The sequence below is a fragment of the Phodopus roborovskii genome, unplaced genomic scaffold, assembly GCF_943737965.1.
Source record: "Phodopus roborovskii unplaced genomic scaffold, PHOROB, whole genome shotgun sequence".
NCBI classification, from domain to species: domain Eukaryota; kingdom Metazoa; phylum Chordata; class Mammalia; order Rodentia; family Cricetidae; genus Phodopus; species Phodopus roborovskii.
This window is the reverse complement of record NW_026126540.1, coordinates 26,859,680-26,871,791: the sequence shown is the minus strand read 5'-3', so window position 1 is coordinate 26,871,791 and position 12,112 is coordinate 26,859,680. Positions and strand designations below refer to the sequence as shown.

At 38.8% G+C, this 12,112-nt stretch overlaps 1 protein-coding gene across 3 annotated transcripts in view; it reads right to left on the bottom strand.

Moving 5' to 3' along the window:
• Arnt (aryl hydrocarbon receptor nuclear translocator) overlaps positions 1–12,112 on the bottom strand; it is a 72,451-nt gene that overhangs the window by 3,492 nt on the left and 56,847 nt on the right. For all 3 annotated transcript variants that reach the window (XM_051199301.1, XM_051199300.1, XM_051199302.1), the window contains 9 exons: positions 11,068–11,202; positions 8,796–8,870; positions 7,613–7,764; positions 4,021–4,128; positions 3,762–3,846; positions 3,270–3,393; positions 2,977–3,079; positions 2,460–2,607; positions 83–242 (listed from right to left, as the gene is read on the bottom strand). In XM_051199301.1, the coding sequence (XP_051055258.1) occupies positions 83–242; positions 2,460–2,607; positions 2,977–3,079; positions 3,270–3,393; positions 3,762–3,846; positions 4,021–4,128; positions 7,613–7,764; positions 8,796–8,870; positions 11,068–11,202 (1,090 nt within the window). The remainder of the gene's footprint in view (positions 1–82; positions 243–2,459; positions 2,608–2,976; positions 3,080–3,269; positions 3,394–3,761; positions 3,847–4,020; positions 4,129–7,612; positions 7,765–8,795; positions 8,871–11,067; positions 11,203–12,112) is intronic.

Below are 12,112 nucleotides of genomic sequence, written 5' to 3'. Positions count from 1 at the left end.
ACAGAGAAACAATGCTAACTACAAAATCCTCTTTCTTTAGTAGTTTGATTTTCCTGTTATTTTTCTTCTCATCTGAACTTACGAAAGTTGGATCCACGGTTGGTGAGGGTAGGGTAGGCAGCAGTACCCTGAGATGCAGTGGGAGCCCCAGGGAGAGTCATAGCACTGAAGGAGGAGGAAGTCTGAAAGTTGCTCACACCAAATTGGGAAGAACGAGTCTTGGCTGTGGCCTGGATGGGCACCTGATAAAGAAAAGAGGGATACAGAACAAGGGAAATATTGTGTACTTCATCTCTATGCATCAATACACATTAAGTACTGGATTCTTCTGAGCACTACTTTTTACCTGTCTCTAACTGTAAACTTCTAATACTCCCAATTCTTGCTAAATCTTTTTTTTTTTTTTTTTTTTTTTTGGCAACTAAAAGTTTAAAAAGCCAAGAATTACAGACTTAATAAAAATAATAATTAGTTAATTGAGCTCACTGGGTCATGAAACAAGGAAAAAAGACATTAAGGTAGAATAGGGGCTGGTTGATAGATAAGAAGAAGAGGTATCAGTAGATCTAGAGTAAGACAAGAGGTTATGGTCAAAATACATTATAGACATGCATGAAAACAGTACAACAAACCTATTCTTATATATAAAATGAGCTCATACAATTATGAGAACAGAAAACAGGTTATAAATTGTATGTGTATGCATATTTTACATGTGCAAGTGCACATTCACAAACACAGCAACCAAAGATCAATGTGTCTTTCTCAGTTGATCTCCACTTTATGTGTGTGTTCATGTACTTCTTAGTGGTAAGTGGGTGCATGCACACACATGTATAGAAGCCAGATGTTAGGTTGGGTGTCTTCCTTTATTATTCTCCACCTTATTTTTGTTTTTTGGTTTTTTTTTTTATTTTGAGGCAGAGTTTCTGTGTAGACTAGGCTGGCCTGGAACTCACAGAGATCCACCTGCCTCTGGCCTCTCAAGTGCTGGGATCAAAGTGCACCACCACCATCTGCCTTCCACCTTATTTTATGAGACTGGATCTTTCACTGACCCTGCAGCTCACCCATCTGACTAGACTAATTGGCTAGCAAGCACTAGGGAACCATCTGTCTCCATTTTCCCAGTCCTGGGAATACAGGTGTTTTCTATCACACCTGATTTAATTTTCTTTCCTTTTTTACATTTACTTAGTGTGCATGAGTATGCACATACATGTGAACACATGTGTGCATAAGCATGAATGTTAGAAGATAACATGCAGGAGCTGGTTCCCTTTTCCCACCATGTGGGTCATTAGGCTTGAGTGACAAGCACTTTATCATTAGAGTCATTTCTTCTGTCCCCAAAGTAGAGTTGTATAAAAGAAGAACCATTGTATCATGCACTGTGTCTGACTTCCCTCTACTCTTAGCTTCCTTTCCTAAAGAGTCCCATCTTTCCTTTGACTGGGATATATGTGTAGTACAGAAGAGTTTGATGACAACTTTTAGGGAAGTCCATGCCCACACTCAGCTATGTCTTTCTGAGTGTTTTTCATTGCCTTCAATTTCAGCTTAAATCTGTATTTAAAGAGTCTTTTAATAAAAACTCTAGATCTGCTTCAAAAAGAAAAGAAAAAAATTGAGAAAAAAAGGAAAAAAAAAATCCAACTAGAAACAAAGCCTCATTATTAACCTCACCAGGAGAGGCTGACTCATGGCTGACACTTTGGACAACGTCTTCCCACTTTTACTTTCCACTGCATTTTGTCCTCGTTCTGTTCCTTTTTTGAGACCTTTTTTGAGACAGTTTATCTCACTAGGTGGCCCAGACAGGTCTTGAATGCACCATCCTCCTGCCTCAGCTCAGCTACTTCTATGTTGGGATTAAAGCTATGTAACGTGTGTGTGTGTGTGTGTGTGTGTGTGTGTGTGTGTGTGTGTGTGTGTGTGTGTATGGAACAATTCTGGAGCCCAGTTTGACTTTTAATTTTTTTTTCCTTTTCTAAAATATTATTTACATGAGACAAGCACAAGAGAAATAAGCCTAACATATTCACTATATATTCTATGCATGGATACTATACCAGGATTTTTAACTATTTTAACAAATAGTCAATGAATATAATTACTAATTTTCTACTTTGGTACTATGTCACATAGTCCTAAACAAAGACAACTCTTTGAATTTACTGTAAACACACCCCAAATCAAAGCTGTTTAAACTGCTCTGAATGTGCAGTTCTGAACTAAGGTGACTATGGGAAAACCAGAGGCACCAATGAGATTTTTGGAAGTATTTCTGGTATTTTAATTATCTGGCTGCTCTCACCAAACATGAAAATTGTAAGAAAGATCAAGAACAGGAACTGGAGAGGAGATATCTAAGATGACAATAATAAATTTATCTGTAGGGAAAAAAGACCCCAATAAACAAAAAACAATATACAGATCAGACAGGTAAGAGGTTTTACCTGGGCAGAGAAGCCTGGGCGGGTACTAGGGGTCCAAGTTGGAGCTGCTCCCTGGGTAGAGTTGGAGTGACGAGAAATCTGGGCTAACATCTGCCCTGCAGAAGATGATGGCTGGACAATTGTTACAGGAGGGGTCAGACCACTATTCCTAGGAGGAACAAACAGAGAAGTAAAAGATTCAAAGGTGAGTCTATCAAGGAAGCTATGAACCAAAGGACAACCAAATTCTATCCCTAGATCCCTTTGATTTCCTTGGAGTTAAGGAAAACCTGATAAATTTGAAAAACATGAGACTGACAGTCACACACTGACCACACAGAGAGATGGAACCTACAACAAGGCAATAGAATAGGTGCAAAAAATAGGAAAAAAGCAGCTTCTTCATCTCACCCTAGGTCCAGGTAAGTACTACTGCTTTGTCTGAAAGGACCAGAGAAAGCAAGGGAAGAATGGCACATGGATTCAGCAACTGAATCCCGCAGAGCCCTGTCAAGCAGCACACACATATGGGGCTCACCTGAAATTTTCTGCCGGCCGGGGGTTAGGAGGGAATGAGTTGCCCTGGGAGAATAGCTGTTGGGTGGCAGGGACAGTGCTGGAGGAGATGCCTTTACTCTGATCTGTGGACCAAAAGGAGTTGGGGGAGGGCCATCAAGGGGCTGTAGTATATAGTTAAATAAAGTCCTATTTACTCATGAAGTACGATATTTAAGTGGAAGTATGCTGGAAGACTATCAATTGGGCAGTAGCAGTCCAATCAGTGATATCAAAATCAGACTATTAAAAGGATCCTGTAGATGAAAGCTGTACCTGCACTGATGTTGGGATAGATTTCTGAAAACCTCGGATCTCTGTCCTGGGCAAAGAGACCATCTGACTTTTCAAGGGACTTGCTGTGCTCTGCTCCTGTAGTTGTCACAGGCTGGACAGAAACCTAGGGAATAAAATAATGAAAACAATCAGTAATGGTTAATGTAGCAATTCAATAATGTTCAACTTCATATTCTCACCAATCCTGGGAGTTTTTAAGATTAATTTTTATCTTTTTATTGTGTGTGTGTGTGTGTGTGTGTGCGCGCGCGTGCACACTGTATTCATATATATAGTGTCTACAGAGGTCAGAGGCATCAGACCTGGAACTAAAGTTACAGGTGGATGTGACACCCACTGCTGGTACTAGAAACTGAACTTGGGTCTTCTACAAAAGCAGGACTCCCTTAACTACTAAGCAATCTTGCCAGCTTGAAGATACATTTTAAAGAAATGTTCATTATCCTATTACAGAAGAAGATACACACCCACCTGGGAATGGTTATAGCTGGTCAGCCCATCTCTTCCTGGTACCATATCCAATTCTGTTTGCTGCTGCTGCTGCTGCTGCTGCTGCCTATATGTCAAATATCAGTGTGGAAAGCAATAGGGAAAAAGATGTGTAACAAAGAATTTAGAGAAAAGGCCTTTAAAAACGTAAACCACATGCAGCAAGAACAAAAATGTGACTGCACATCACTACATTCCGGCTAGTGATTGCTCAAGACTTAATTACTTCACCATTTCTCACCTGGAGGCCAGCTGCCCTGTACTCATCTCTAGGGATAGATTGGTTGCTGAACCTAGCTGTGACCTAGCTGTGTTAGTCAGTGTAGGCCGTGGTTCCTGGCTAGAGTTCCTAGGAAGATAAAGTAGACAACAACACATAAAGGGAAAACAAGAAATGACTCAATACAATAAACTCCATATATTGACCTGTAAGGAAAGGCAATCACTAACAGATCTTTCTTTATAAAGTACAGTCCCATAAGTAACCCATGAACTTGGTTTCAGGAAAAAAAAAATTAAGTTACAGACAACATAGTACTAACTGAATCTATGTCCTAAGAAACAAAGGCTCTTTCTGGTTTTATTTGTTGTTGTTTGAAACAGGATTTCCATAGCCCAGGCCAGCTTAAACTCAGAAATATGTGACTTTTAATTTCTAGCTCCAAGGACAGATTACATACGTGCACCACCACCCTGAGTCTATGAGGTGCAGGGTCACATGCATGATAGACAGGCACCGTACCAGCTGAACTTGGCCCCAGCCCACTTGTTTTCTAACTCCTTCAAGGTACTTGACACCTGGGCATCGTGAAAGTGTGTGCCCATCTGCCCTGTTTTTAAAATTGTAACTGAGATGAATGTATACATTAAAACCGTTTGATCTTTTTGCCCTTTTCTTTTTTTAAATAGGGCATCTCTATGTATCCCTGACTGTCCTGGAACTCTCTAGGTTAGTGGTACTCAACCTTCTTAATGTTATGACCCTTTATTACAGTTCTTTCTGTTGAGGTGACCTTAACCATTAAATTACTATTGTTGCTACTTCATAATGGTAATTTTGCTATTATAAACTGTCATATAAATATCTAATATGTAACCCCTGTGAAAGGTCATTTGACCATGGGGGTCATGACCCACAGGTTGAGAACCAATGCTCTAGGTAACCGGCTGTCCTCAAACTCACAGGAATACACTTATGCACCACTATACCCTGCTAATATTTGATTTTTAAAAAATAAATTCAAGTCAGGCATGGTGATGCTCATCTTTAAGCCCAGCACTTGGAGGTCAAAGCACTTGTAGAACAAAGGTAGATGGATTTCTGTGAGTTTGAGGCCAGCTTGGTCTACATAGTGAGTTTCAAGACAACCAGACTTATGTAGCATTCCTATGCTACACAAAACTAGCATAGGAATATTTATGCTTCATTCTGAATAGCCAGAAAATAGAAATAACCCAATGTCCATCAACTGATGACTACAATGGGCTCTCTACTTACATCACCCAAACCAAGATATTATCATCTGCAACTGATACTCTCTTGCAAAAGAAAAATTAGTTTTCTTCAATGGAGTCTCACTAGGTGTATTAACCACATTTCACTTCTGAGTAGGACCTTGTCTATGAGTAGCTGGCCAACATAAATGTACTTGGTGATATTTTTGAAGACTTTTGCCTCATATTGATCTGTTTGGACATCTTTTTTTTTTTTTTTTTTGTCTTATTCATCTTTTGTTATATTATTTTGGTCTCTGTGTGTGTGTGTGTGTGTGTTTGTGTGTGTGTGTGTGTGTGTCTGTTGAGAGAAAAAAGGGCATGGAGTTGGGTAGATGGGAAGGAGCCAGAAGAAGCTGGGAGAGGGAGAAAGTGTGATCAGAATACAGTATATGAAAGTTTAAAGCAAAAAAAAAAAAAAAAAAAAAAAAAAAGATGCTATGTCCATAAAATGAAATATTAATTCACAGCACCAACAATATGAGATAATAATACATACTACCACATGGTTGATCCAGAAAGCAGTGAGACTACTCACAAAGGAACCATTCTGTGATTTACAAATCTCTAAGCAGATATATAGAGATAGTAAATTAGATGTTTAAGACTTTAGAGGAAAGAGGAGAATGAACACTTTTAGTGGGTTCAGGGTTTGAGTAGGGATGAAAATGTTCTAAGAGTTGCAAAAGTGTGTACTAAACTAAAAACTGCCCATGTAATGGGAGGGATATATGGCCTGTATGATGTATTTCAAGCAAACTTTTTAAAAAGCTGAAAGCTAGGGGACAGAGAGATGGCTCAATGGTTAAGAGCACTTCCTGTTCTTGCAAAGGACCCAGGTTCAGTTCCCAGTACCCACGTGGCTTCTCACAACTGTCTTCAACTCTAGTTCTAAGGGATTTGAACTCCTTCTGACCTCTGAGGACATCATACACATACGTAGTGCAAAAAGAGACATGTAGGCAAAACACTCATAATAAAGCTGAAAGCTTGACATGGTGTCTCATACCTGTAATCCTAGAACTCATGAGACAGAAGAATAATGACAGCTGTGAGTTCAAGTCCAGTCTGGTCTACTTAATGAGTTTCAGATCATTCAGGACTACATAGAGAGGCCTCATCTCAAAACAAAACAAAACAAAACAAAACAAAACAAAAACAAAAAAACAAAAAAACAAGCAAACAAATAAAAAAAAACCCCAAAAAACAAAAAAACAAACAAGACCAACAGCAACAAAAAGACAACTGAGAGAAAGGAACAGAAAGTTATATTAAGAGTGTGATGTTGCTATGCTCTGCAGTAAAGTCTTGACCCATGGATCAACTTTAATCCATTGCCCATTTTATAACAAAAATTATAGCAACCCAGCCATGTTATTTCTGTGCCTGTTTTCATACCACAACAGTAGAGCTGAGTAGTTGCAGTAAAGCTCATACGGTCTAGACAAAGCTGAAATATTTACTATCCTGTCCTTCATAGAGCAAAACACTGGCAGAGCTGAGTGGAGCACACCTTTAACTCCAGCACTCAGGGAGGTAGGTGGATATCTGTGAGTTCAAGGTCAGCCTGATCGGCAAACAGAGTTTCAGACCAGCCAGTACTACATACCAAGACCCTGCCTCTAAAACAAATACAAAACCCTCCAAAAAATCCTAAGGCAGGGAAATAGTTCAGTGGAAGGGCACTTTGCCTACTTTCTGCAAATCACTGAGTTTAACCAGCATAGTAAGTAATTAACTAATTAAGAAAAGGTAAAATTATTACTAAGTAAATCAAATTTAGAAAATTAAAATGAGAACCTTTCTATTTCAACAACTAACATTTGAACTACTGTTTTAACTTTACTTGCAATTTCTTACAGAAAGAAAAGTTCACGGAGAACACTGCAGTGGTTATGGGCACTGCCCATAGCACCAACTACGACTGCTTATTAAAACTTACTCTATCTGAGCCAGTGAGACGGTTTGGTAGGAAAAGGCGCTTGCCCCCGGGCTGACAATCTGAGTTCCATGCCTGGGGCCCACTTGGTGAAGAGAGAACCATTCCTTCAAGTTCTCCTCTGATGTTCATATATGTTCTGCTACATATCAGTGTGATATACACAAATTAAGAAATAGATGTCAACAGCAAACAAAACCCACCTTACTTTCTACCTCGACTATATCAAACCCTATAGAAAGCTATAAAATGAGGAATTTCAAACTGACGGTATTTCATAAGTCAAAGCTGAAGAGGAGATAGCTCGATAAGGCTAAGACTTGCCCTGTCCCACCCCGAGCCCTATCCCAGGGGTGGCCACAGGGGAAACCCAACATGAAAAAAAGGCAGAAGTCCATACTTCACACTGGTGCTGGTGCAGATAATGTACTCGATTTCATCTGAGTAAGGGTTCTGGAAAGTGAACGAGCTGGTTCTCATCCAAAGCCATTCCCGGTTCTTAGATCGGAATCGGAACATGACAGACAGCACCTGGCCTTTCAGCTTCACCACCTGAAAGGGTTTTCATCATCAGTGGACTTTAAAAATAGAAAATTAAGTAATAATCTTCCCACTCGAAGAACCTCAGGACTCTTAGTTACTACCCTTGAAGCACCCATGTTTTTTAATGGTCAAACAAGAGGGAGAGGAAATTAAGGGGACATATATCTATCAAGCTGCAGACTGTAAGACTATATAGTCAAGACGGAACACAGAGAAGACTGTCTCTGTATTTCCCTTGAGGTTTGCTGCAGACATAGTTAATTAACTGGCTTTGCAAGTCTTTACCAGGAATTTCAGTTTGGTGACACCAAATACATTTTATACATTACTATCAATCCCAGCTCTTTTACTCAAAACTTGAGAATTCTAGTTTCCACAAAACCCCTACAGGAAGCCTCAGTTTTATTACTGTTTTAGTTCCTGGTCTTATGGAACAAAAGACAATCTTTTAGTTCTCCATTTCTAATAATAGAGAATATTAGCAACTAATGCTTATTTTATTATGTGTCAAACACTGGGCTACATGTGCCTTATTAAACCCTCCCATGACCTTCTAAGTATCATTATACCCATAGTATAGTAAGATCACTATAGAGACAGAATTAACTTATAAAATATAAAGAACAGTTATCTAAAGCCAAGTCCATTATTTTCACCAATTTTCAGGAGCTCAGGTCTGAGAATTATGACTAGTTACAAGTGAATTAACTTTCAGTTACCTATAAAGAATCCGGGTGAAACTTCCCTGCTATATAATCTAAGGTCAGGGAAACAAGTAATACTTTAAATGATTTGAAGACAATTTCTTTAGATAAGGTTAATTGAATAGAAGACAATAAGTAGCTAAAGCCCAGTAGAAACACCTTGGATTTACCTAGTTTCAAAGCATTATCATTTTCTATTTCTTAAACTTAGTATAAAGAAAAGTACAGACTCCATCACAGTGCTTAAATGAACACTGATCAGTAAGTATCTAGAATAAACATAAGGAAATGATCACAATATGTACTCAGACCCAAACCAGGAGAAAGATTACCTACCTGTTGAAAGCTGTCTCTTAGAAGCTGTTGATCTTCAGGGTGACAAAATTCTACAATATTCTTCCCTAAGAGCTCCTAGAAGAGAGAAAAGTAAAACCCACAGTTTTACATCTGTCAGGTACAGATGTAAATGTTATTCCTTTTCTTTATCCTATTATAAACAGGTGTGTGGAGAAAAAAGTGAACAAACAAAAGAAGACAGAGCCAGAGCCAGAGAGGCAGTGCAGTGAGTCCTCTCCATGAAGACTGATGACCTGAGCTCCATCTCTGGAACCCACATGGTAGAGAGAACTGACTCTTAACTCCAGCTGCATTCTAAGGGACATGCATGTATACTTGTATTTGTAGACTGCAACAGAGCAATTAAAAATTAAGAGTTTTTTCACAAAGTCATCTTACTAGCTCTCTTAGTATCAGTTTAGAGGGGAAATTTCTTTTTTGTTTATTTGTTTGTTTGCTTTTATTTTTAAGAGGGGAAATTTTTTCCAGGCATATTCTATAAATCTCAGCATCTCAGGAGGCTGGTACAAAAAGAGTTCCAATTTTAGGCTAGCTTAGAAAGAGAAGATATCTAAGGAGGGGAAACAAAACACCAGACAGGAAAGGAAAGCTAAACTTGTAGATAACATTCATATCTGGCAAGCATGAGGACCTAAGTTTGGTTGTTAGAATACATGTTTTCAAGAAAGTGGGGGAACCCAGGTGAGGCAGTAGAAATAGCTCGTCCCTTAAGAGTGCTTCTTGCTCTTGAACAGATCATATACCAGGTAGTTAAAAATGAAGAACCAAGTTGGAGGATTTATAATCCCTGATCCAACAATTCCTATAAAGCAGTAGCTATCAAGACAGTGTTCTAACTACATAGAACCCAGTTCCAGGGGATCCAATGCATTCTTCTGGTCTGTGTAATACCAAGAAAACACATGATGCATACACACACACACACACACACACACACACACACACACACACACACACACACACTCAGGCACTCACACATATATGTAACATAAAAACAGGACTGTATACCTTTACTCTGAGCACTTGGGAGGCAGAGGTGGCATATCTCTTAGTTTCAGACCAGCCCGGTCTACTTTAGAAAGTTACAATACAGCCAAGACTACACAGTGAGATACTGTTTCAAAAGTAAAAATAAGAAGTAAAATCAACTGTGGTACATTCTCACAAACCCAGGGCAAATACAGCAGGTGGAGTTCAGAAGCCAGCAAGCCTAGACTGCTTTTCAGGTTCCAGAGCTTGCCTCAAAATGAAAAGACAAATGGAACCTGGTGAACCCCCAGATCATGCTCTGGCATGATCCTCTTATTTATATGTGCCCACACAAAGATTTTCTTCTAGAAGCTTATTTCCAACTTTAGTCCTTATACATTTAGGGTTTGAGTTAATTTTTGTCTATGGTATGATGAATTTTTTGGGGCAGGGACAAAGTGCACATGGACTCCAATATCTACACTACCATTTGTTAGAACTTTTCCACTTGAAATGTCTTGGCACTTTTGCTGAAAATCCAATGACCATGAATGTTAAAAAAAAAAAAAAAAAAAAAAAAAAAAAAGCTCTCTTCTGTCCACTCATCAGAATAGACAACTAGATTAATGCCTCCGTATATTAATGCCACACTTCCTTCATAACAGCTTTACAGAAAGTGTTGGATCAGGAATGTTAAGTAAATCCTTCAACTTTGTTCTTCATTTTCAAGACTTCTTCAGCGACCATTTCAAATACTTACAGCCAGGCTCGTACAGATCACAGAGGTCATGTACATAAATAACCTAAATAAGGGTTGTTACACTAGAATAATTAAAATAAGTAGTTCTGAATTATCTGTATTACTATCAGAAATACAAAGTAAGTATAAAGGCTGGGCAGTGGTGGTGCACACCTCTAATCCCAGTGCTTGGGAGGCATAGGCAGGCAGATGTCTGAGTTTGAAGTCAGTCTGGTTTACAAAACTACACAGAGAAACCCTGTCTCAAAAAAACAAAAAAGCAAAACAACAACAAATAACTCAAAAACCAAAGTAAGTATATATTTATCCCTACTATTTCCATGTGGTTTTACAAACTATATTTCTCTATATGGGGTGATAGCCTTGGTAGAAGTTGAGACTAAATTTTATTATTAGCAAAAAAGAGCATCTCTTTTTTTGAACTGGACTGCTATAGTTCGGTCATCCCTGGAATTAGATAGCCATGTGACCTCAACACTAGCAACAGAAAACAAAACAACACTGAAGTAACTGTACTCTCACCTGTGGCTGGTAGCCAACAGTAGCCACACAACGATGATCTACAAAAGTGAATATCCCCTCAATGTTGTGTCGGGAGATGAATTCTGTTGGTTGAGAAATGTTATTCATGTCTGTACAGTTGGGAGAACTGGTTACCTAGGAGTGGAGAGATAAAAATGAGCCAAAATAATTCCGTTACTTACAGAAACATTTTCTTCATGAGTATCTGCATAGATATGAGACTACCAGATTTAGGAACTTGTGTTTCACCCAGAAATGCAAAAATGGCAATCCCAATGAGAGACATAAAGTCTAGCTCTATTCTTACAAATGTTCTCGTTACCAAGTTAGTAATGTAAGAAAATAATGAATGCAACCATAAACAACTGACTTTTTATTTGGTTAGCCTGTGTTCATTATTCAGAATGGTTCAAGTTTCTGAGAAACTTAACTGTGTGCAGGAAAAGAATCAAAATCAAGGGGCTGAAGATGCTCAGTGGTTAAGAACACTAACTGCTCTTCCAGAGGTCCTGGGTTCAAGTTCTAGCACCTACATGCCAGGTCACATTAATACAAGTGAGTTAAATTAATTTAAGTTAATGTGACCTGCACAGTACCCACAAGGCAGGTTACATTAATAGAAATGGGTTAATTTAAGTTATAAGAGCTAGCTAAAAACAAGCCTCAGCTATTGGCTGAACTTTCATAATTAATAATAAGTCTGTCATTTTTTGGGAGCTTGCTGGTCGGACAGAAAAAGATTTGTTACATTTGATGTCCAACATGGGGACACGTATTTCCATATAGTACCTGAGAAAGCTTAAAAACACTGAGCCAGATACAGTTTTCTAGGAGGCTGCAGTGTAGAGAGATGTAGTTCCTGGCTATTGTCTGCAGGTTCGAGTCAGCCAACTACATGTGCAAAGCCACATGTTGGGTTTGAAGTTTGATTACATGGTCAGAGAAGGCTGCAGGTGCATGATAAAGTGGTCTGGATTGAGAAATCCTTTAAACAGTAAAAACTGGGGCAACTGGCAGGAAGAGGCAGGAGAGGATCTCTGTGAGT